Source organism: Haematobia irritans, chromosome 1, assembly GCF_050003625.1.
Source record: "Haematobia irritans isolate KBUSLIRL chromosome 1, ASM5000362v1, whole genome shotgun sequence".
Taxonomy (NCBI): Eukaryota; Metazoa; Arthropoda; class Insecta; order Diptera; family Muscidae; genus Haematobia; species Haematobia irritans.
In genome coordinates this window covers 159,540,053-159,567,509 of record NC_134397.1, presented here as the reverse complement: position 1 = coordinate 159,567,509, position 27,457 = coordinate 159,540,053, and the positions used below count along the sequence as shown (strand labels likewise).

Sequence of the window (27,457 nt, the reverse complement as noted above, 5' to 3'; positions counted from 1 at the left end):
AGGGATTGGCTCATATCAGTCCATAATTATATATAGACCCCATATAAACCGATCCCCAGATTTGACCTCCTGTGCCTTTTGGAGAAGCAAAATTCATCCGATCTGGATGAAATTTGATACGTGGTGGTAGTTTATGATTTTTAACAACCTTGCCAAAAGTGGTCCATATCAGTCCATAATCATATATAGCCCCACCATAAACCGATCCCGAGATTTGGTTTTGGAGCCTCTTGGATGAGCAAATTTCATCCGAGTCAGTTGAAATTTGGTACATTGGGCTAGTATATGGCCGTTAACAACCATGCCTAACTAGGTCCATATCGGTCTATAGTTATATATAGCCCTCAGATAAATCGATCACCAATCACACAAAAATTGGTCCATATCAAGTTCATAATTGTATATATCCCCCATATAAGCGTCCCCCATATTTCAGTTCTGGCTCTCTACAGTAATTATTTTTAGACTTACCTATACATAACTTTTTTGTCTAATAAAGGGTGATTCTTTTGAGGTTAGGATTTTCATGCATTAGTATTTGACAGATCACGTGGGATTTCAGACATGGTGTCAAAGAGAAAGATGCTCAGTATGCTTTGACATTTCATCATGAATAGACTTACGATCTGCCACAACGTCGAATTTTCAGTGAATGGGCCCTAGAAAAGTTGGCAGAAAATCCGCTTTTTTATCGACAAATTTTGTTCAGCGATGAGGCTCATTTCTGGTTGAATGGCTACGTAAATAAGCAAAATTGCCGCATTTGGAGTGAAGAGCAACCAGAAGCCGTTCAAGAACTGCCCATGCATCCCGAAAAATGCACTGTTTGGTGTGGTTTGTACGCTGGTGGAATCATTGGACCGTATTTTTTCAAAGATGCTGTTGGACGCAACGTTACGGTGAATGGCGATCGCTATCGTTCGATGCTAACAAACTCTTTGTTGCCAAAAATGGAAGAACTGAACTTGGTTGACATGTGGTTTCAACAAGATGGCGCTACATGCCACACAGCTCGCGATTCTATGGCCATTTTGAGGGAAAACTTCGGAGAACAATTCATCTCAAGAAATGGACCGGTAAGTTGGCCACCAAGATCATGCGATTTGACGCCTTTAGACTATTTTTTGTGGGGCTACGTCAAGTCTAAAGTCTACAGAAATAAGCCAGCAACTATTCCAGCTTTGGAAGACAACATTTCCGAAGAAATTCGGGCTATTCCGGCCGAAATGCTCGAAAAAGTTGCCCAAAATTGGACTTTCCGAATGGACCACCTAAGACGCAGCCGCGGTCAACATTTAAATGAAATTATCTTCAAAAAGTAAATGTCATGGACCAATCTAACGTTTCAAATAAAGAACCGATGAGATTTTGCAAATTTTATGCGTTTTTTTTTTTAAAAAAGTTATCAAGCTCTTAACACATCACCCTTTATATACCACATATGGACTAACTCACAATTTACAAAACGATGTTAAGAAGTTTTAAGATTTTACAACCCAAGTAATTCGATTGTGGATGACATTCTTTCGTAGAAGTTTCTACGCAATCTATGGTGGAGAGTACATAAGATTCGGCCTGGCCGAACTTACGGCCGTATATACTTGTTTTTATTTGATTCATGGTGGTGGTTCTTTAAGATTCGGTCCGGCCGAACTTACTGCTGTACGAGTATATACTAAAATATCGAACGCTAGTTAGAAAAGGCAATCGCCTCAGAAGCTGATCAAAGTTCTGTAGGTTTCACGCAGTGGATTCAAGCATCCTCTTACGATTTATGGTAAACACTTTGCAATTCAATTTAATTTGGAAATATGCTAAAAAACTTATATGAAACATATTGACTCCAGGACAAAAGCTTTACTCATTTCCCCACAACACACAATTCTGGACACCACAAACTGTATGGAATATCATTTCCATATAATGGGGAAACGAAAACGAGAAAAAAAAAAAAACAAAATGGAAACCCTTGATATTCATTTATAATTGTTAACATCTCCAACAACGAGCATTTGGCTCTTAATTAAATTGTAAATACAGGTGGTTTATGTGGTTATACAGACAGAGAACACACCGAAAACACACACACAGACAGACAGGTAGTCGGATATAAGGAATGAATGCAGAAAATGTGTTACACATTTTCACATGTGAAAATGTGCAGAGGTCTTCCGCCAATTGCACTGCAGTATTGTAAGCAAAACAAAAAAAGCAATTTTACAAACCATAATAGTGTTGGCATTCTCTCAAGTAGAAATAAAATAGCAAATCTAATATAAATGAAATTGCATTGAATTGCATTTCATTAACAGGCAAGGAATCTGAAAGAATGCAAATTAAATTTTCAATAAAACTTCAACCACTCTATGATGGGGTGGGAAATGAATTAAAGTATCAAGAAAATGATATTATAGAAATGCAAACATACACTGAAAAAACACATAAATATTTTTTTTTTTTTTATTTGTTGAAGAAAATTTTATAATTTGAAAGAAAAAATTGGAGTTCAACATTGCAAGAATGTCGTTAGTGACATACGAAGTTCATGATGGACGCATTTGTAGTAAAATTTATAAATTTAAAGAAATAATGAACTATTTTCTGAGAAATAAGAATTTAGTAAATCTTTATGCTTAATTTATGTATAATTTTTTCCCGTTTTTTAGTTAACGTACGCAAAAAATTATTAGAGTAAAGAAAACTTTCTCGAAACATAATAATTCCATGAACTAAAATAAAGTTAAATTGGCTTTAGGGAAATAGAGTGTTCACTTTTTTTTGAGTGTAGGTAGTTAGGTGGATAGTGATAGTTTGAGTTTTAAATAAATTCAATAGTATCGATAAACCAAAGTGTATGTAATTTTCTTTGATATCATTGCTATATTGCTAGAAGAAAAACAAATAAAAATTCCAAAAGGTTAGCTCCAAAGAAGCGGAGAATTGAAGTAAGAATACTTTTAAGAAACAATTCTCTTTTAAATTTGAATTTTGCGTTCTTGATACCAAGAAACAAATTTTAATCAATTCGCTTTTTTTAATTTTTTTTTCATATGCTATCAAAGTTCTTGAAAAATTTGTTAAAGACAATTAAGATATTCAAATTCAGATTCGAGTTCGAGTTGTTGGATGTAAAAAAAACATCTTTAAAATAAAGCATTTTTGAACGTTTTTTTACTTTGGAATAAAGCTACAAAAAGTCGAAAAATTTAAAAAGGATTTCATTAATTTTTGCACCTTCCACCATAGGAAGGGTGTATATTAACTTTGTCATTGCGTTTGTATTCAGAAAAAAAAGTAGTTAAAGTAACGCTAAATTTAACTTATTTTTATTGGAAAACAAGTAAGTAAAGTAGAAAGTCGGGCGGGACCGACTATATCATACCCTAAACCACCATTACAGAATTAGTAATCATAAGCATTTGTGGGGTAACATATAGGTCTGGGAGATAAACCGCAGTTGCATATTTAAGAAAATTAAGGGGTACATGTCTATGGGTGCTTTGTGTCAATCTAACTAGAGCTCATAGTCAATGTTGCCAGGGAAAATGTTCGGTTTACCCTACAAGGACAAAAAAAGTTCCCTACTTTTCTATACATTCCCAAACAATTTTCCCTACAATATTTTTCGTTAAATTTAAAAAATTTTACAAAACAAAAATGGTTCTAAGTACTTTATTATCTTAAAACATGAATATGAAACGTATTTAACTTAGAATATAAATTTGTATTACCACAGCGGTTGCCACAGTTGGTAGAATTCTACCCAAGTTAGTAATCTTTTTTGTTAAATCTCTATAAAAATAAAATTTTGGAAAAAGTTTCTATAAACAAATATTTGCGAGAAATTTTCTATAGAAATAAAATTTTGACAATAAATTCTATAGAAATAACATTTTGAGAAAAAATTCCACAGAAATAAAATTTTGAGAAAATTTTTTTATAGAAATAATATTTAAAAAAAAAAATCTATAGAAATACAATTTTGACAAAATGTTCTATAGAAATAAAAGTTGACAAAATTTTCTACAGTAATAAAGTTGACCATACATTGTTAAAGATCAAGCTTGCCGGCTTCTAATTTCCTCCTCTAGAGCCACCAAAATGTAAAAATTATTACAAATTGTGTTGAGAGAAAATGTCCTACATTGTGTCCCTACGTCCATACAACACGCTAAATATTAGAAAAACCCTACATATAGGGAATTTCCCCTACTTCTAGCAACACTGGCTGTGTTGATATTGCACCTACGGAGTTAGTATGCCACTAATATTGAGCCCATTATTAAAAAAAAAAGAGAAAATCGTTAAATTAGTGTGGGTAATAAATACAAATTTGTAAAAATCGAGCAATATTCTTATGTAAGAGCTACAAGTACGTATAAGTACGATCGACTAGTACATCAAAATTTGAAATTTGAGTACCATTGGTTAATAAATAAGAGTACTATGGCCAAATTTGGGAAAATCGAGCGATGCATATATATGGAAGCTATATCTAAATCTGAACCAATTTGCATAATATTTTGCGGGTTTGATTAATACCACAAGAGGTTACCTTGTGCAAGATTTGAGTAAGATCAGTTAAGAAATGAGGCCTGTATGGTCAAACATAAGGTTATTAGGGGCGAATTTTTCAAAATCGGGTGATACATATATGGGAGCTATATCTACATCTGAACCGATTTCGATGAAATTTTGCACATATAGTTAGTACTATAGAGGACTGGATCTAGCCAACTTTTAGTAAGATCGGTTAATAAATAAGGGTTCTATGGCCAAATTTGGGAAAATCGGGCTATACATATATATGGGAGCTATATCTAAATCTGAACCGATTTCGATAATTTTTTGCATATATAGTAAGTGCTATAGAAGACTACATTTAGCCAAATTTGAGTAAGATCGGTTGATAAATAAGGGTTTTATGGCCAAATTTAGAAAAATCGGGCGGTACATATATATGGGAGCTATAGCTAAATCTGAACCGATTTCGATGATTTTTTGCACTATAGTTAGTGCTATAGAAGATTATATTTAGCCAACTTTGAGTTGAGATCGGTTTATAAATAAAGGTTTTGTGGCCAAATTTGGGAAAATGGGGCGATACATATATATGAGAGCTATATCTAAATCTGAACCGATTTGGATGAAATTTTGCAGAGTTGAAGGGCGATGGAAAAGATTACCTTTGGCCAAATTTGGTGACGATCCGTTTGAAAAAAAGCGCAACGTGACCCCATTTGTCTAAATCGGGCGATACCGAGCTATATCTAAATTTGATCCGATTTCTTCCAAATTCAATAGCGTTCGTCCTTGTGCCCAAATAACTCCCTGTACCAAATTTCATCAAAATCGGTTAATAATTGCGACCGGAATCCTGTGAACAACAAATACATGGACAGACGGACGGACGGACACCAAGCGCTAGATCGACTCAGGAGGTGATTATGAGTCGGTCGGTATATATTTTATGGGGTCTAAAATCAATATTTTCTGGTAGGAACATTTTTTGGCCGATCAAACTTATTATACCCTGACCACTATGTGGTTTAGGGTATAAAAATATTTGCTTGTAGTTAAATTTTATTATTTTTATCGAAATTTTCCACAGCTTAATGAAATCCTACTTTTTTAAGTATGTCTCAAAAATTTAACGTGAGTATAAAGTTCAATGACCGTCCGCATAAGTTCAATATGAACTAAAACAAATGAAAATTTTCGAACGATTCCCAAAAATAGTAAGAATGAACTATGGTATGGTTAAAATGGTCATGATTTGGCGCCAATGCTTTTCCTCTTTACTTTTAGTTAATTTTTTCTTTTATGAGATGATGTAATTTCGTAAACTGCAGTTAAAAAGAACAAAAGGGCATTAAAATTTTCTTGTTTTAACAACGCTTTGTGGAAATCTCAAAATGAGGAGTAAAATTTACTTCAATTTTCGTGGGTGGTAATTCATTCTTCCTATAAAACAGTTCACTTTTTTTCGGTCTAACACATAGAAATATTGTTGTAAGACCCCATTAAGTACATAGTCTCGGTTATGGTGAAATTCTGAGTCGATCTAAGCATGTCCGTAAGTCAGTCCGTCTGGTGAAATCACCCTAACTTCCGAACGAAACAAGCTATCGACTTTAAACTTGGCATAAGTACTTGTTATTGATGTAGGTCGGATGGTATTGCAAATGTGCCATATTGGACCACTTTTACGTATAGCCCCCACATAAACCGACCCCCAGATTTGGCTTGCGGAGCCTTTTGGAGAAGCAAATTTCATATGATCCGGTTGAAATTAGGTCTACAACAACCATGCAAAAATTGGCCCATATCGGTCCACATTTATATATAGCCCCCATATAGACTGATCCCCAGATTTGACCTCCGGAGCCTCTTGGAGGAGCAAAATTCATCCGATCAGGTTGAAATTTGGTACGTCGTGTTAGTATATGGTCTCTAATAACCATGTAAAATTGGTCCATATCGGTCTATAGTTATATATAGTCGATCCCCAATCACAAAAAAATTGGTCCATATCGCCAAAAATAATCTACTAAAATTTTATTTCTATAGAAAATTTTGTCAAAATTTTATTACTATAGAAAAATTTGTGAAAATTTTATTTCTATAGAAAAATTTGTGGAAAATTTTGTGAAATTTTATTTCTATGGTAAATTTTGTCAAAATTTTATTTCTATAGAAAATTTTGACAAAATTTTATTTCTATAGAAAAATTTGTGCAAATTTTATTTCTATAGAAAATTTTGTCAAACTGAATTATATACATATTTAATAGACCTTTTTTTGTTAGGCTTTCATCGGCAATTTTTAAAAAAAGAAAAAAAAATTGTTAAAAAAATTCTCATTTGGCAATGCACCGATGGCTAAGCCAAATGATCTCTTTTCCACAAAGTCCCATGTGTCCATTAAAGAACTGTAGACGTTTTCAACATCCTACCGATAAAAAGCTGAGAAATATGTAAATTAAAAAAAAAAAACTTTTTTTAATACATGTCCCCAATTTGGGGATTTGGGGATTTGTGATAAAAATTTTGGGAATGGTATATTCAGCAATATATCTTAAAATAACGCAATGTAGACCATAATGATATTGCAATGGGTTCAAAAGTTATATAGGTTTCAATTCATATTTTTAATTACCAAAAATGGTATTTTTTACTAAAAATTGTTCCTTGCCCCCAAATCCATCAAATTGAGACATTTTTGTTTTTCTCGATTTCATTGTAGGAAAGTCCTCTCAAATACCTTTCCAATGATAAATTATAATCATACCGTTGCTTAGAAAAATTCGCCAAAGATTGGCACTAAACCTCACTAACTCTGATGAAAAAGTGAATTTCTGTAAATGTACGTTTATATGGTGGCTATACCAAAATCTGATCCGATTTCAACAAAAGATATTATTAAGTGTACTCTTTAAAAATACTATTAAGTGTACTCTTACAGATACTATTAAGTGTACTCTTTATGCAAAATTTGAAGCAAATCCGAGTAAAATCCTGGCTTCTGGGGCCATAAAAGTGTATATCGATCATAAGATATCGAAAATGTAGAACCACAAAGTGATGCAGGGTATAATATAGTCGGCCCCGCCCGACTTTAGACTTTCCTTATTTGCTTTTTGCTTAAAAAATCTGGCAAGAAAGAGGGGTTTATCTTCTTCCTTAAACTAAAGTGATCAATTCCATAAATTAACTGAAACGGTTGCTCTAAACTAACTTCAAATTGTATGGAATTTTTTCAGAAAGATTATCTCATTCTCTTATCCAGCAAAATGTTATTTTCCTTAAAGGTACAACATTTTTAACAAGTAGTCTCTCAGTTATAAACAAGTATGTACGGCCGTAAGTTCGGCCAGGCCGAAGCTTATGTGCCCTCCACTACACGGATGAAAAAGACTGTTTTTCATATGTTTGGCTATAAACATTATATGTTTGGAACACAAATTTTTAAACACAATATTTTTGAGTGCTAGCATATAATGTTCATAAACTAGCATAACATGTTTGGGACATATATGTTAGAACATATTATGTTTGGGACATAAAATGTTTGTAAATATAATATGCTTGGATGCAAACATATATTAATTTAGAAATAGCGTATAAACATATATGTGTTTAGTAGTTTGGAGCGCTATTTAACAGGGAGCGATATTGAATTAAGTTGGTGGTTGTTGCTTGTTATTACAAAATTAACATTTTATTTTCCCTTGGGCAATTGATCAGCTACTTCTTTGATCCTTACAAACTGTGTGGTCCGCTGTTCAAATCCCCGTCCGGTAAAAGGTAAAATTAAAATAAAAAAAATCATAAAATTGAATAATTTCTTCTACAATGTTTGTATTACAGAAAAAGGTGCTAAGAACTAAAAAATCTCGTGGAAGTGAGAAAAATGTGAGGGAATATACAATTAGGCAGAAACAAAATTTTGAGCATTCAGGTCGAAAACCTATGTTGTTAGCACCTATATTACCTGTTTATTTTCATAGTTCATTATGATTGTAAATATATAAATAAGTAAATAAAATTTTGAGCACAATATTGTTTGGGAGAATATTTTTTAAGCATATAATATTTTTGGGTGCAAAATGCTTCCAAACATATTATATGTTCACATAATAACATATTGTTTTTTGGAAGACAACATTATTGAATTTGGATGCAATAATACAAAATGTTTGGAACTTAGACTACCCAAACATATATTGTTTAGACCAATATGCTTTCAAACATATTATATATTGGAAGAGATCAAACATATAAATGTTAGGGCAATACCCAAAAATGTATATGCTTGAAGCAAAATATGTTTGGGAGTATATGTTACAGAAGCGATTTTTTGTGAGGGTGCATGGATTGCGTAGAAAGACTGTAATCCACAATCGAATTACTTGGGTTGCGGTAACACTTGCCGATGTCAAGGTATCTTAAAACTTCCTAACACCGTAATATATACCACATAGTCCATACGTGGTATATATTAAACTAAAAAAGGCCGATTAAATACGTATATAATTAAGTTTAAAGTTTCTATAGAAATAAATTTTTGACAAAATAAAGTTTTGACAACATTTTCTATAAAAGTAATATTTGGAAAAAATTTTCTATAGAAATAAAATTTGGAAAATATTTTCTATAGAACTAAAATTTTGACAAAATTTTCTATAGAAATAAAATTGTGACAATGTTTTCTATAAAAATAAAATTTTGGTAGATTATTTTTGGCTCGAGTGGCAACCATGAATATGAACCGATATGGACCGCAAGCCAAATCGGGGGATCGGTTTATATGGGGGCTATATGTTATTATGGACCGATATGGACCAATTTTTGCATGGTAGTTAGAGACCATATACTAACACCATGTACCAAATTTCACCCGGATCGGATGAAATTTGCTTCTCTTAGAGCAATCGCAAGCCAAATTTGGGGGTCCGTTTATATGGGGGCTATACGTAAAAATGGACCGATATGGCCCATTTGCAATACCATCTGACCTACATCAATAACAACTACTTGTGCCAAGTTTCAAGTCGATAGCTTGTTTCGTTCGGAAGTTAGCGTGATTTCAACAGACGGACGGACGAACGGACATGCTCAGATCGACTCAGAATTTCACCACGACCCAGAATATATATAATTTATGGGGTCTTAGAGCAATATTTCGATGTGTTACAAACGGAATGACAAAGTCAATATATACCCCCATCCTATGGTGGAGGGTATACAAAAATCGATTCATCCCCATTTTCATGAAGCTCCGTTAGTGTTATGTTAGCTAACTAACTTTTAAACCGTGATATCTACATATCTGTCATCTTGCCTATATATTCCATATGCCAGTTAGAAACTGCTGAAAATGTTTCAGTTAAAGTTAACCGGAGAAAAGATATTTCCATTTTTCTTTAACTGCCAGTTAAAGCCTAACGGAGCTACATGAAAATGGCCGTCAGTGGATGATATAACCCAGAAACTAATTCCTATCTTTTTAATTAGCAATTACATTAAATGACAATATATTAACTGGAAAACCAATGAGAAAATTCTACCATATTCTATGGTGTTTGAATTAAAAACAAACTAAATAAATTCACTTTACAGACCAATACAAAAACAAAACTAAGAAGCATCCATTAAAATTCACTGACACACCACTACCACTACCACCACAATCACAATCAACCCCAGGCCATTTAACATTGAGACATCATTACTTGTCATATTTATATTCTATAAAATTCCCCTTAGCGCTGAATAATCTTTAGTGGGTAGTCGTCGCTGTGGGGCATTGGGGCCGAAGGCATAGGAAATACTAAAATCCAATGTTAATAGACTTAAGGCTAAAAATTACTGGGGAACCATTTATCATAATAAATGATAAGCGAATACAAAAACCCATCGGAGGCGAGTACATAAAGAAGACAACCATATCCGTAATTAAGGCAAATCGATCAAGGTCGACCTTGAGTTAGCGAGCAAATCACTACAATGGCCATGAAAATGATGGGGAAGATAAACATTTTTCGTTTTGCAATCACTTCAAATTAGTTTAGCGTATATTTAATAATTTGTAGTAATATTAAGTCCAGGAAAAGCTTGTTCGTCATCAATTTTACAGGGCATCTACATTGTATTAATGTTGCTGGTGCTATAATAAGATTGTCATTTCATTTCTTAGACCAAGGAAAATATGGTTTTTGGACACAAAATTAATATATTGTGTACAGTATGTATTCTGGGAACATAGTTGGATAATATATGTTAATGACATCATCTTTGAGTGACGAGAGTAATTGGTCAGAGGGTCTGGAGGAATTCAGTTTAAACTTAGATTAAATGTGTACTGAGGTATACTTATGGAAAAATGGAACTTAGGATGAAAACCCTACAAATCCTTTGCTTTGCTTTGCTTCTTTTAAGAGATAAGAAGATTCCAAAATGAAGACGAATGAAGAGATGTTATACAGCTTGTTTTTTCTTCCTATGAGGTTGTTTTTTATACCCACCACCATAGAATGGTGATGGGGGTATAATATGTTTGCCATTCCGTTTGTAACACATCGAAATAAAAGCATGACAGTGTCTGTCTGTTTTAATCATGATACAGTCTTCAATAATGGCGCTCTCGTCCTGAAATTTAGCACAAATTCGTCTTTTGTCTGCACGCAGGCCAAGTTCGAAGATGGCATACATCGGTCCAGGTTTTGATATAGCTGCCATATAAACCGACCCCCGATTTGGGGTTTTTAGCTTCCAGAAACCGTGGTTTTTATTCCCTTAGCCTGAAATTGGAAATCTAGGCGTATTTTAGGATCATAAATAGGTGTGTCAAAAATGATGGGTATAGGTCCATGTTTTGGTATAGCCCTATATAGACCGATCTCCCGATTTTACTTCTTGGGCTTCTGGAAACGTATTTTCTATTCGATTTGCTTGATATTGAAATATGGGGGTAATTTAGGACCACAAATTTTATCCGATATGCCTGAAATTAGAAATTTAGAGGTATTTTCCAAAAAAAAATCTGCTAAAGATGGTGTGTATCGATACATGTTTTGCTATTTACCTCATATAGACCGATCTCCAGATTTGGTTTAGGGTATGATATAGTTGGACCCGCCCGACTTTCTACTTTACTTCGTCGATCTGAGCTTGTCCGTCCGTCCATCCGTCTGTTGAAATCACGCTAACTTCCGAACGAAACAAGCTATCGACTTGACACTTGGCACAAGTAGTTGTTATTGTAGGTTGTTATGTGTAGGTATATGTAGGTCGGATGGTATTGCAAATGGGCCATATCGGTCCACTATTACGTATAGCCCCCATATAAACGGACCCCCAAATTTGGCTTGCGATTGCTCTAAGAGAAGCCAATTTCATCCGATCCGGCTGAAATTTGATACATGGTGTTAGTATTGCAGAAATTGGTCCATTTCGGTCCATAATTACATATAGCCCCCATATAAACTGACCCCCCGATTTGGCTTGCGGAACCTCTAAGAGAACCAAATTTGATCCGATCCGGCTGAAATTTGGTATATGGTGTTGGTATATGGTCTCTAACAACCATGCAAAAATTGGTCCACATCGGTCCATAATTATATATAGCCCCCATATAAACCTATCCCACGATTTGGCTTGCGGAGCCTCAAAGAGAAGCATGTTTCATCCGATCCGTCTGAAATTTGGTACATGGTGTTGGTATATGTTCTCTAATGACCATGCAAAAATTGGTCCACATCGGCCCGTCCGCCTGTTGAAATCACGCTAACTTCCGAACGAATTAAGCTATCGACTTGACACTTGGCACAAGTAGTTGTTATTGATGTAGGTCGGATGGTATTGCAAATGGGCCATATCGGTCCACTTTTACGTATAGCCCCCATATAAACGGACCCCCAAATTTGGCTTGCGATTGATCTAAGAGAAGCAACTTTCATCCGATCCGGCTGAAATTTGGTACATGGTGTTAGTATATGGTCTCTAACAACCATGCAAAATTGGTCCATATCGGTCCACTCTTACGCATAGCCCCCTTATAAACGGACCCCCAAATTTGGCTTGCGATTGCTCTAAGAGAAGCACATGTCATCCGATCCGGCTGAAATTTGGTGTATGGTGTTAGTATGTGGTCTCTAACCACCGTGCAAAAATTGGTCCATATCGGCCCACTTTTACGTATAGCCCCCATATAAATGGACCCCCAAATTTGGCTTGCGATTGTTCTAAGAGAAGCAAATGTCATCCGATCCGGCTGAAATTTGGTACATGGTGTTAGTATGTGGTCCCTAACCACCATGCAAAAATTGGTCCATATCAGTCCACTTTTACGTATAGTCCTCATATACACGGACCCCCAAATTTGGCTTGTGATTGCTCTAAGAGAAGCAAATGTCATCCGATCCGGCTGAAATTTGGTATATGGTGTTAGTATGTGGTCTCTAACTACCATGCAAAAATTGGCCCATATCGGTCCACTTTTACGTATAGCCCCCATATAAACGGACCCCCAAATTTGGCTTGCGATTGCTCTAAGAGAAGCAAATTCCATCCGATCCGGCTGTAATTTGGTACATGGTGTTAGTATATGGTCTCTAACAACCATGCAGAAATTGGTCCACATTGGTCCATAAACCGATCCCCCGATTTTGCTGGCGGAGCCTCTAAGAGAAGCAAATTTCATCCGATCCGGCTGAAATTTGTATATATTCTCTAATGACCATGCAAAAATTGGTCCACATCGGCCCATAATAATATATAGCCCCCATATAAACCGATCCCCAGATTTGACATCCGGAGCCTCTTAGAGGAGCAAAAGTCATCCGATCCGATTGAAATTTGGTACGTGGTGTTAGTATATGGTATCTAACAAACACGCAAGAATTGTTCCATATCGGTCCATAATTATATATAGCCCCCATAAAAACCGTTCCCCAGATTTGATCTCCGGAGCCTCTTGGAGAAGCAACGTTCATCCGATCCGGTTGAAATGTGCATCGTGGTGTTAGTATAAGGCCGCTAATAACCATGCCAAAATTGGTCCATATCGGTCTATAGTTATTTATAGCCGATCCCCAATCACACAAAAATTGGTCCATATCGGTTCATAACATGGTTGCCACTCGAGCCAAAAATAATCTACCAAAATTTTATTTTTATAGAAAACATTGTCAAAATGTAATTTCTATAGAAAATTTTGTCAAATTTGATTTCTTTAGAAAATTTTGTCAAAATTTGATTTCTATAGAAAATTTTGTCGAAATTTTATTTCTATAGAAAATTTTGTCAAAATTTTATTTCTATAGAAAATTTTGTCAAAATTTTATTTCTATAGAAAATTTTTTCCAAATTTTACTTCTATAGAAAATGTTGTCAAAATTTTATTTCTATAGAAACTTTAAACTTAATTATATACGTATTTAATCGGCCTTTTTTAGTTTAATATATACCACGTATGGACTATGTGGTATATATTACGGTGTTAAGAAGTTTTAAGATACCTTGCCATCGGGAAGTGTTACCGCAACCCAAGTAATTCGATTGTGTATGACAGTCTTTAGTAAAGGGTGATTCTTTTGAGGTTAGGATTTTCATGCATTAGTATTTGACAGATCACGTGGGATTTCAGACATGGTGTCAAAGAGAAAGATGCTCAGTATGCTTTGACATTTCATCATGAGTAGACTTACGATCTGCCACAACGTCGAATTTTCAGTGAATGGGCCCTAGAAAAGTTGGCAGAAAATCCGCTTTTTTATCGACAAATTTTGTTCAGCGATGAGGCTCATTTCTGGTTGAATGGCTACGTAAATAAGCAAAATTGCCGCATTTGGAGTGAAGAGCAACCAGAAGCCGTTCAAGAACTGCCCATGCATCCCGAAAAATGCACTGTTTGGTGTGGTTTGTACGCTGGTGGAATCATTGGACCGTATTTTTTCAAAGATGCTGTTGGACGCAACGTTACGGTGAATGGCGATCGCTATCGTTCGATGCTAACAAACTTTTTGTTGCCAAAAATGGAAGAACTGAACTTGGTTGACATGTGGTTTCAACAAGATGGCGCTACATGCCACACAGCTCGCGATTCTATGGCAATTTTGAGGGAAAACTTCGGAGAACAATTCATCTCAAGAAATGGACCGGTAAGTTGGCCACCAAGATCATGCGATTTGACGCCTTTAGACTATTTTTTGTGGGGCTACGTCAAGTCTAAAGTCTACAGAAATAAGCCAGCAACTATTCCAGCTTTGGAAGACAACATTTCCGAAGAAATTCGGGCTATTCCGGCCGAAATGCTCGAAAAAGTTGCCCAAAATTGGACTTTCCGAATGGACCACCTAAGACGCAGCCGCGGTCAACATTTAAATGAAATTATCTTCAAAAAGTAAATGTCATGGACCAATCTAACGTTTCAAATAAAGAACCGATGAGATTTTGCAAATTTTATGCGTTTTTTTAAAAAAAAAAGTTATCAAGCTCTTAACAAATCACCCTTTAGAAGTTTCTACGCAATCCATGGTGAAGGGTACATAAGCTTCGGCCTAGCCGAACTTACGGCCGTATATACTTGTTTTTTTTACTAACTTTGTGTTCCACCCTAGTGCATTAGCCGACTTAAATTTTAAGTCTATAGATTTTGTAGAAGTCTATCAAATTCTGTCCAGATCGAGTGATATTTAAATGTATGTATTTGAGACAAACCTTTATATATAGCACCCAACACAATTGACGGATGTGATATGGTATCGAAAATTTAGATCTACAAAGTGGTGCAGGGCCCGCCTGACTTTAGACTTTCCTTACTTGTTTTTACAAGCAGCGTGCTCTGCTCCAGGGTATTAGCCTATTTAAATTTTAACTTTAGAGATTTTTCTCAAATCGATTCAGATTTAAATATATGTGTACGGGGATGTTAACCCTCTAATGCCCCATTTTTTTGCAAGCTGATTAAATTTTCAATGTTAACGACACAAAATCAAGAGAACTAAGCAAGAAAAATTTATACGGTAAAATTCAGCATATGCTGCAAAGCCTCTTGAATAGTTTCAAGTAAGTTTTCTTTTTATTTTGCCGATTTTTGTTGTCTTAAGGTGTGTTTTACTAAAAGCTTCCTTATTAAATGAAGTCCGCCTAAAGGCGGGCTTGGGCATTAGAGGGTTAAGCTTTGTATATAACAACCAACAAATTTGAAGGATTTGATATAATATCGACTCCACAGCCCTGGTTATCAGTGAATAAAATTTTTTGGTCAGTTGTAAATTTTTATATCCCGAGAATAAATCAGTATTAATAAAATTCCATGCCTTATTCTAATTAATTAACTATTTCTAACTGCTTTCTGTTTGGGATTTTTTACAAGTAAATTTATTATTTTACACAGAAATTAAACTTAATGGAAATAAAATGGCTAAACTAAATTGAAAAACATTTTTTCCTTTAGTTTCGAAGGCATTTTTCTGGATTTTTCCAATTTAGTGTGGTAGTGGTGTACAATGTTTTAATACAATTGTAGAAATAAATTCTATTGATTCCAAGAATTTTCAATTTATAAATATCGTAAAACTTATAAATTCAAATTTGTCTCTTACTCTTTGAACTATTTACACTCAATATAGTTTGCCAAATCATTATGTATCATTTCATTTAATTTAGGTTAGTACTGGTAAAGATGAATTTTCATTCAATTTCTAAAAGAAAAATATTTATATTTGTTTTATCCAAAAAGCACATCTGTACTTTAGTTTTCTTTGAATTGAATTCGCTTACACATAGACCGACATAGCCATAGACACAGACTCATACACTTCAAATGTCTAGGGTATACTTATGTCTTAGCTATCTCGAGCACTTGGTATCTTGAGACCTATTTTTGCTGACATATTTTTGATGACACATAGAAGGGCCCCAAAGGAGAAGACGATCTTTGTGATTTTGTTCTTGTTGAACGTTGATACTACTTTGTGATTTTTCCACCCACCTACCTACCTATGTACCTTTCGTCTCGGATTTAACAAACTTAAAGGAAACTTCTATGACGAACACTAAGAACCACACGTACAAAATTACATGATGGAAGAAAAGTTGAAATGAATGAATTGCCATGTTTATGTGGTTACCGGATTTAAGGGAACATTTATCAAAGTACTATTCTACTTAAATAAATTAATTTTACCATTCTCATCTTGTGTTCTGGCATAGCATCTTCTTCAGTAACCAATGAAAGTCTTATTAATTATATTTAATGGTTTTGAGAAGAAAAGAAATATGTCTTAGTAAAGTGTTTGCGATAACACATCTAAGATGGAAACATAATTGAATAAAAGTGGAAAAATATTAGATTAAACGATTCATTTAGCACGCAAAAACACCTATTATAATTATGGAAAAAGCCCCCACATGATCACACTTGCACAATAAGTTTTAATCCTGGCCGTTATTGGTTGGACTGAGTAATTATGAATGATTTTGATAATCACTGTTAGGCATTGGAACTGAATCAAAATGTAAACTTTTTGACCTTTTTTAGAAAGAATATTGAGATAATATGAAATATAATGCAACCAAATTTTTGGGACATGGAATTTATACAACTTTACGGACAAATTTCTTTTAAATAAAGAACTTTTCATCGAAAAAGTCTTATCTAATCAAACTTTGACTCTTTGTTTTTATAATTATATTGAATCATTTTGGGTAACTACCATTTGCCACTTTTCTATATTATTCCATCAGTGTAAAACTTTCGCGGTTTCTCGGTGAATAACTGTGACAAGTAATTTTCGCAGGCTTATCTTAAAGCCAACTTTACACCATTAACCCTCTAATGGCCAAGGAAACTTTTAGTAAAACACACCTTAAGACAACAAAAATGGGCAAAATAAAAAGAAAACTTACTTGAAACTATTCAAGAGGCTTTGCAGCATATGCAGAATTTTACCGTATAAATTTTTCTTGCTTAGTTCTCTTGCTTTTGTGTCGTTAACATTGAAAATTTAATCAGCTGGCAAAAAAATTGGGGCATTAGAGGGTTAAGGGAGTTCCGCAGAGACTGAAAAAAAAGCAGTCCGATGGTACGAGGCCTGTGCCTTATGGTGGATGCATTTTAAAGTCATCAACCATGTTTGTGAAAGACTAAACCCTTTATGTTTCAACCTTAGACCAGGCTAGAAGAGGTCATAGTTGATTTTTATGCATTCCCACCTAGTACTCAATATGAACTTCTTCTCTACTCTCTCTCTCTCATTGTAATATTTGCTCATAAGTTACCATAACTTAATTACTTCACTTCGATTTAACACTTCAACCTGGTAAGCAGCAGCGATCCTAGAATGAAACTCTGTAACTTTAACTTTACTGTAACTCTGTACTTTGAATCTGAAACCTGTTCTGGTATTTTCGGAAGTAAGAGTACAGATATATAAGCAGGCACAGTATGCTTTCTCAGAAGCATCACAGAATCCGTGCATTTCAACTTGTCTGTCGGGTGAGTATCCTGAGCCATCGTGAAATTCTGATTGATTCAATGACCGGAAAATTCAAAATAAAGCAGTTCCATTTCTGGAATGAATGTGTTTTGATCTCTTCGTCCCAGTCAGTTCCGTCAATCCATAATTGCTGTAGCAACATTTTCGCTGCAACAATTATTGGTCATAACCAAACTGCGGGATCGAAGATTTTTGCGACTATTGACAAGATCTTTCTTTTGGTTAACGGACCAGGAGGAATATATTAAAACGAGTCAGTCATCGCATTCCATCGAATGCCCAATGTTTTAGTATCACTTGTATCCTCTAGTTTTAAAAAATCTTCGTTTAGAAGATCCTCGGGGCAATGTGTTGCAACGATTGAATGACCACCAGAAAGAACATCATCGACGTATATCTGATGTTGCAGTATTGACGAGGCATTTGGGTGAGTATCTTTGGCGTCTTTGCTCAATTGAAGCGACGTTCGGATTGCTAAATATGTTACAGGTTTTTATTCAAGATTGCTGGTGCTTACCAGGTTGAAGTGTTAAATCGAAGTGAAGTAATTAAATTATGGTAACTTATGAGCAAATATTACAATCAGAGAGATAGTATAATTGAGTTGGAGTGAGACAACTAGGGCTTAAAGTATAAAAATTAAAGTTATTTAAAGTAATCCAAGTTCTTAAATATACGTTTTAAAATAAAATTAGAAAATAAACTATGACTATTAAACTGGGTTTAACACTACACGGTTGAAAAAGACTGTTTTTCATATGTTTGGCTATAAACATTATATGTTTGGAACACAAATTTTTAAACACAATATTTTTGAGTGCAAGCATATAATGTTCATAAACTAGCATAACATGTTTGGGACATATATGTTAATATGTTAGAACATATTATGTTTGGGACATAAAATGTTTGTAAATATAATATGCTTGGATGCAAACATATATTAATTTAGAAATAGCCTATAAACATATATGTGTTTAGTAGCTTGGAGCGCTATTTAACAGGGAGCGATATTGAATTAAGTTGGTGGTTGTTGCTTGTTATTACAAAATTAACATTTTATTTTTCCTTGGGCAATTGATCAGCTACTTCTTTGATCCTTACAAACTGTGTGGTCCGAATCCCCGTCCGGCAAAAGGTAAAATTAAAATAAAAAACAAGTACATACGGCCGCAAGTTCGGCCAGGCCGAATCTTATGTACCCACCACCATGGATTGCGTAGAAACTTCTACGAAAGACTGTGATTTAGTCCATACATGGTATATATTAGACAAAAAAGTTATGTATAGTTAAGTCTACAAATAATTACGAATCGGCTTTTTGTACGTAGAGAGCCAGAATTGAAATATGGGGGTCGCTTATATGGGGGCTATATACAATTATGAACTTGATATGGACCAATTTTTGTGTGATTGGGGATCGATTTATCTGAGGGCCATATATAACTATAGACCGATATGGACCTAGTTAGGCATGGTTGTTAACGACCATATACTAGCACAATGTACCAAATTTCAACTCACTCGGATGAAATTTGCTCCTCCAAGAGGTTCCAAAACCAAATCTCGGGATCGGTTTATATGGGGCTATGTACGATTATGGACTGATATGTACCACTTTTGGCATGGTTGTTAAATATCATATACTACCACCACGTACCAAATTTCAAGCAGATCGGAAGAATGTTGCTTATCCAAAAGGCACCGGAGGTCAAATCTGGGGATCGGTTTATATGGGAGCAATATATAATTATGGACTGATAGGAACCAATTCCTGCATGGTTGTTGGATACCATATACTAACATCACGTACCAAATTTCAACCGAATGGCAAGAATTTTGCTCTTCCATGGGGCTCTGGAGGTCAAATCTGGGGATCGGTTTATATGGGGCCTATATATAATTATGGACCGATATCGATCAATGTTTGCATGGGAGTTTGAGGCCATATATTAACACCACATACCAAATTTCAACTGAATCAGATGAATTTTGTTCTTCCAAGAGGTTCCGGAGGTCAAATCTGGTGATCGGTTTATATGGGGGCTATATATAATTATGAACCGATGTGGACCAATTTTTGCATGGTTGCTATAGACCATATACTAACATCACGTACAAAATTTCAGCCGGATCGGATGAAATTTGCTTCTCTTAGCGGCCTCGGAAACCAAATCGGGGGATCGGTTTATATGGGGGCTACATATAATTATGGACCGATGTCGACCAATTTTTGCATGGTTGTTAGATACCATATACTAACACCATGTACCAAATTTCAGCTGGATCGGATGAAATTTGCTTCTCTTAGAGGCCTCGCAAGCCAAATCGGGCGATCGGTTTATATGGGGGCTATATATAATTATGAACCGATGTGGACCAATTTCTGCATGGTTGTTAGAGACCATATACTGACACCACGTACCAAATTTCAGTCGGATCGGATGAAATTTGCTTCTCTTAGGGGCCTCGCAAGCCAAATCGGGAGATCGATTTATATGGGGGCTATATATAATTATGGACCGATGTGGACCAATTTTTGCATGGCTGTTAGAGACCATACACTGACACCATGTACCAAATTTCAGCCGGATGGGATGAAATTTGCTTCTCTTAGGGGCCTCGCAAACCAAATCGGGGGATCGGTTTATATGGGGGCTATATATAATTATGGACCGATGTGGACCAATTTTTGCATGGTTGTTAGAGACCATATACTAACACCATGTACCAAAATTCAGCCGGATCGGATGAAATTTGCTTCTCTTAGAGGCCTCGCAAGTCAAATTTTGGGGCCCGTTTATATGGGGGCTATACGTAAAAGTGGACCGATATGGCCCATTTGCAATACCATCCGACCTACAGCAATAACAACTACTTGTACCAAGTTTCAAGTCGATAGCTTGTTTCGTTCGGAAGTAAGCGTGATTTCAACAGACGGACGGACGGACGGACGGACGGACGGACATGCTCAGATCGACTCAGAATTTCACCACGACCCAGAATATATATACTTTATGGGGTCTTAGAGCAATATTTCGATGTGTTACAAACGGAATGACAAAGTTAATATACCCCCCATCCTATGGTGGTGGGTATAAAAATCATAAAATTGAATAATTTCTTCTACAATGTTTGTATTACAGAAAAAGGTGCTAACAACTAAAAAATCTCGTGGAAGTGAGAAAGATGTGGGGGAATATACAATTGGGCAGAAACAAAATTTTGAGCATTCAGGTCGAAAACCTATGTTGTTAGCACCTACACTCAAAAAAAAGTGAACTCTCTATTTCACTAAAGCCATATTAACTTTATATTAGTTCATAGAATCATTATGTTTGGAAAAAGTTTATTTTAGTCAAATACTTTTTTTGCGTATGTTAGTTAAATGAACTAAAAAACGGGAAAAAGTTATACACAAATAAAGCATAAAGATTTCCTAATTTCGTATTTCTTACAAAATAGTTCATTATTTCTTTAAATTTGTAAATTTTACCAAAAATGTGTCCATCATGAACTTCGTATGTCACTAAAGACATTCTTGAAATTTTGAACTCCAAGATTTCTCTTAAAACTACAAAATTTTCTTTAACTACTGAAAAAATTTAGTTATGTTTAATAAACGGAAAATATTTACTTATTTTTGCCATATCGGAGTGATGCCAGCGCTTGTAATACCGTTTAGTTAAAATTTTCTAAAAAAGTTCCAAATTTTCTAAAATTAATCGAAAGTTATCTTTCCTGGTGGGTTCACTGTTTTTTCAGTGTATATTACCTGTTTATTTTCATAATTCATTATGATTGTAAATATATAAATAAATAAATAAAATTTTGAGCACAATATTGTTTGGGAGAATTTTTTTTAAGCATATAATATTTTCGGGTGTAAAATGCTTCCAAACATATTATATGTTCACATAATAACATATTGTTTTTTGGAAGACAACATTATTGAATTTGGATGCAAAAATACAAAATGTTTGGAACTTAGACTACCCAAACATATATTCTTTAGACCAATATGCTTTCAAACATATTATATATTGGTAGAGATCAAACATATAAATGTTTGGGCAATACCCAAACATATTTTGCTTCAAGCATATACATTATATTAATTTCCAATTAAAAAGTTAATTGAAGTTGAAAATTTTTTCAATTAATAAATTAATTGATACAATTAACTTTTTAATCATGATAGAAACATTAAGTTAATTAAGTCAATGATTGAAATTTTTAAAATGTTTAATTAAAAAATTAATTGATACAATTACCTTTTTAATCAAATTCGGAAGACTAATTCAGTTAAAAAAGTGCTGATTTTTTTTTACTTTTTTAATTAAAAATGTATTTCAAACAATCATTTGTTAATCCAAATAAAAACTCTAAGCCAATCTAACTAAGTAATTAAAAATAGTTACCTTTTTTAATTAATAAATTAATTGCGTTTTGCAATCAACATCAATTAAATTTTTAATTGAATCAATTAAAAAATTAATTGGATCAATTAATTTGGTGATTGAATCAGAGAAAAAATTTTTTGTGTGTATCTAGTAAGAGGAAACTAGCTACATGTAACGGAAGAGTCCAGAGTGAAGTAGGTTAGGCGTAGCGTGAAGCGAATGTCCACTTTTCGGGCATTCTTCTTAAATTCTTGGTTCGGATGTGAGAGGTTACTATTAAGGTATCTGGTGATGCCAGAACGTAGCTGGGATACACGATCTGGTCTCTCTGGGCAGCCGTCTATCATCGTCGCTGATAGCCAGAGACCGCCTTCTGAAACGCAGCCGTCTGCATGACCTCCAATTCCACTCTTAATGCCTCTGTCACTGTCATCACCTATCAAGTGATTAATTGATCGTGAGCGCCTTTCTAAATATTAACTTTATCATTCCGTTTGCAACACATCGAAATATTGCTCTAAGACCCCATAAGGTATATATATTCTGGGTCGTGGTGAAATTCTCAGTTGATATAAGCATGTCCGTCCGTCCGTCTGTTGAAATCACGCTAACTTCCGGACGAAACAAGCTACCGCCTTGAAACTTGGCACAATTAGTTATTATTGATGTAGGTCGGATGGTATTGCAAATGGGCCATATCGGACCACTTTTACGTATAGCCCCCATATAAACCGACGCTCAGATTTGGTTTGCAGAGCCTCTTGGAGTAGCAAAATTCATCCGATCCGGTTGAAACTTGGTACATGGTGTTAGTATATGGTCTCTGACAAGCATGCAAAAATTGGTTCACATCGGTCCGTAATTATATATAGCCCCCCTATAAACCGATCCCCAGATTTTACTTGCGGAGTCTCTAAGAGAAGCAAAATTCATCCGATCCGGTTGAAACTTGGTATATGATGTTAGTATATGGTCTCTAATAACCATGCAAAAATTGGTTCACATCGGTCCGTAATTATATATAGCCCCCCTATAAACCGATTCCCCTATTTGGCTTGCGGAGTCTCTAAGAGAAGCAAAATTCATCCGATCCGGTTGAAATTTGGAACATTGTGTTGGTATATGGTCTCTAACAACTATGCAAAAATTGGTCCACATCGGTCAATAATTATATATAGCCCCCCTATAAACCGATCCCCCGATTGGGCTTGCGGAGCCCCTTGGAAGAACAAAATTCATCCGATTCGGTTGAAATTTGGTACGTGATGTTAGTATATGGTATACAACAACCATGCAGGAATTGGTTCATATCAGTCCATAATTATATATAGCCCCCATATAAACTGATCCCCAGATTTGACCTCCAGTGCCTTTTGGAGAAGAAAAATTCATCCGATCTGATTGAAATTTGGTACGTGGTGGTAGTATATGATATTTAACAATCATGCCAAAAGTGGTCCATATCAGTCCATAATCATATATATCCCCCATATAAACCGACCCCGAGATTTGGTTTTGTAGCCACTTGGAGGAGCAAATTTCATCCGAGTCAGTTGAAATTTGGTACATTGTTCTAGTATATGGCCGTTAACAACCATGCCTAACTAGGTTCATATCGGTCTATAGTTATATATAGCCCTCAGATAAATCGATCCCCAATCACACAAAAATTGGTCCATATCAAGTTCATAATTGTATATAGCAAACATATAAGCGACCCCCATACTTCAATTGTGGCTCTCTACGTACCGCGCCAAAAGTCCATATCGATTCGTAATTATTTTTAGACTTACCTATACATACCGTTTTTGTTTAATATATACTACGTATGGACTAACTTACATTTTAGAAAACGATGTTAAGAAGTTTTAAGATACCACAAGCCAAGTAATTCGATTGTGGATGACAGTCTTTCGTAGAAGTTTCTACGCAATCCATGGTGGAGGGTACATAAGATTCGGCCTGGCCGAACTTACGGCCGTATATACTTGTTATATCTTAAATGAATTTTTACTTGCCTTTTGATTATGGTTAAATTGAAGTCTATATTTACCTGAAATGAAAATAAATAAATGTATTAATAATGAATAAATTTCTTATTTTGGTTTTTTTTGTACAAAAAATTAATATTTTGTATTTATATTATATTGAATAATACCAATCATATCTAAATATTATTCATTTCGAAACTGGGTTTGGACCCAGACCCTGTGTATGCAAGGCAGGTATGCTTCAGTGCAACGTTGAACGCCGTCCGGACTCGGCTATAAAAAGCAAGTCCCTAGTCATTGAGCTTAACATAGAATCGGGACGTTAGCGCCATTATTGAAGGCTACGGTGTGATTACAACAGACAAACAAACGGGCATGGTTATATCATTTTAGAATTTCTCCCTGATCATTAATGTATATAATTTATATGGCGGAAATCAATATTTCGATGTTCTACAAACGGAATGACAAACATATTATACGCCCATGCAAACAATTTTATTACAGTTTCCATATATTTCCATTCTTTATGACGAAATAGAATTTCGTTTGTGTAAAATTTAGTTTTAAATTACAACGATTATTTAAAGATAAAATATTCATAACCGGTAAACCCAGCGAAACTGTATCCTTTTACCACAATATTCTTGAACTTGAAGACATGGGGACATGCGCTAATGGCCAACAACGAATATTCAAAATAATTGAAATGTTATTGACAGTCAACGCCATATTTAATAAGAATTATGACAATATCTCGATAATTACGTTTTGTGGTAAGTTGACATTTTGACATGTGACTAAAGGCAAGCCGAAGGGAAAAACTGTGTAATTGAAGCCCAAAAAGAAAATGCAGACTTTGTTATCCATCCACCCCAACCCACATTGTGTTCATATCCCAAAAGTCTGACGAATATACTCCCGTATGCCACCGTAGAGTATGAATACTTAAAAAAATTATGTTAACACAACAAACAAGACGAATTTTCTTGTCAAGCTCTTGTCACAGCGGCTTCGGGGATTTACAAGTGAGAGTAAGCCACAAGATAGAAGCAGCCGTATATATAAAGCAGCAAATTGACAACATGAAGCAGAATTTCAGTAATTGTGGTACCATAACAAAAAAACGAACTGCGAACTGGTGAATAGGTTGGTCGCTTTGGCTGGCTTCTTTCCGGTTGACTTTGAGGTTAAATAAATACTATAGCTTTAGAGTTGATATTTCTCTGTATTCCTTACGGTCTCCCTCGCTATCTCTCTCTATTATTGTTGTGACTGTTATTTTTCTCCTACTCATCGCTTTCACTTATTTGAGCAAACCCACTTTGAGATAATGTTTGTGCATGTGTATTAGTTACCAATCAGGCAGAAAAAAAGACCATACAGCTCAGCTCACATTGAAAAGAACCAGAAAACCTCAGTAAGTGAAATCCACCAGCCAACATCCTTTAACATCAGCCGGGGTAAAGTTCAGCGGAAGTTCAAATCCCTATGGCTTACTACGATGATGGATTCTCTCATGTTGCTTTAAAGGTTAAAGAGTAACACCGAACAAGGTTTAATCCTCTGGGATACATACATTTGTTATGGTTAAACATTAAATATTAAAAACGTCTGTTGCTTATTTCATATTTATAGAGCTTTCCATTGATGATGAATTGGTAGCAAAAAAAAAATGGATATGAGAATGCAGCCTCTTGGAGGAGCAAAATTCATCCGATCCGGTTGAAATTTGGTGCGTCGTGTAAGTATATGGTCTTTAATAACCATGCAAAAATTCGTCCATATCGGTCCATACTTATATATAGCCCCCATATAAACCGATCCCCAGATTTGAATTCCGGAGCCTCTTAGAGGAGCAAAATTCATCCGATCCGGTTGAAATTTGGTACGTGGTGTTAGTACATGGTATCTAACAACCATGCAAAATTGGTGTATATCGGTCCATAATTATATATAGCCCCCATATAAACCGATCCCCAGATTTGGCTTGCGTAGCTCTAAGAGAAGCAAATTTCATCCGATCCGGCTGAAATTTGGTACATGGTGTTAGTATATGGTCTCTGAGAGCCATGCAAAAATTGGTCCGCATCGGTCCATAATTATATATAGCCCCCATATAAACCGATCACCAGATTTGGTCTCCGGAGCCTCGTGGAAGAGCAAAATTCAACCGATTCGTTTGAAATTTGGTACGTGGTGTTAATATATGGCCTCAAAAACCAATGAAAAAATTGGTCGAAATCGGTCCATAATTTTATATAGCCCCCATATAAACCGATCCCCAGATTTGACCTCTGGAGCCCCTTGGAAGAGCAAAATTCATCCGATTCGGTTGAAATTTGGTACGTGGTGGTAGTATATGATATTTTACAACCATGCCAAAAGTGGTCCATATCAGTCTATAATCATATATAGCCGCCATATAAACCGATCCCGAGATTTGGTTTTGGAGCCACTTGGAGGAGCAACTTTCATCGGAGTCAGTTGAAATTTGGTACATTGTGCTAGTATATGGCCGTTAACAACCATGCCTAACTAGGTCCATATCGGTCTATAGTTATATATAGCCCTCAGATAAATAGATCCCCAATCACACAAAAATTGGTCCATATAAAGTTCATAATTGTATATAGCCCACATATAAGCGACCCCCATATTTCAATTCTGGCTCTCTACGTACCGTGCAAAAGTCAATATCGATTCGTACTTATTTGTAGACTTACCTATACATGGCTTTTTTGTCTAATATATAGCACATATGGACTAACTCACAATTTAGAAAACGACACGACACAATTTGGATGACAGTCTTTCGTAGAAGTTTCTACGCAATCCATGGTGGAGGGTACATTAGATTCGGCCTGGCCGAACTTACGGCCTTATATGCTTGTTTTTTTTTCATTCTTTTAGTAAATTATGAAACTTCCATGGGCAAATGAGTTAATAAATATACTCTGCGCCACACTGTGGAATTGAATTTGGCACAAGTTTCTGTTTTGGGTCAGAATAGATATGCACTTATGGTATTTATGTGGCGGCAGAATCCAGATATATGA

At 35.2% G+C, this 27,457-nt stretch overlaps 2 protein-coding genes across 2 annotated transcripts in view; one reads left to right on the top strand and one right to left on the bottom strand.

Moving 5' to 3' along the window:
- 5-HT7 (5-hydroxytryptamine receptor 7) overlaps positions 1–27,457 on the bottom strand; it is a 566,265-nt gene that overhangs the window by 458,240 nt on the left and 80,568 nt on the right. The gene's annotated exons all lie outside the window — the stretch shown is intronic.
- LOC142232836 (uncharacterized) overlaps positions 1–27,457 on the top strand; it is a 49,142-nt gene that overhangs the window by 21,314 nt on the left and 371 nt on the right. The window contains exons 3-4 of the mRNA XM_075303527.1: positions 18,116–18,257; positions 18,315–18,431. Of these exons, the coding sequence (XP_075159642.1) occupies positions 18,116–18,257; positions 18,315–18,431 (259 nt within the window). The remainder of the gene's footprint in view (positions 1–18,115; positions 18,258–18,314; positions 18,432–27,457) is intronic.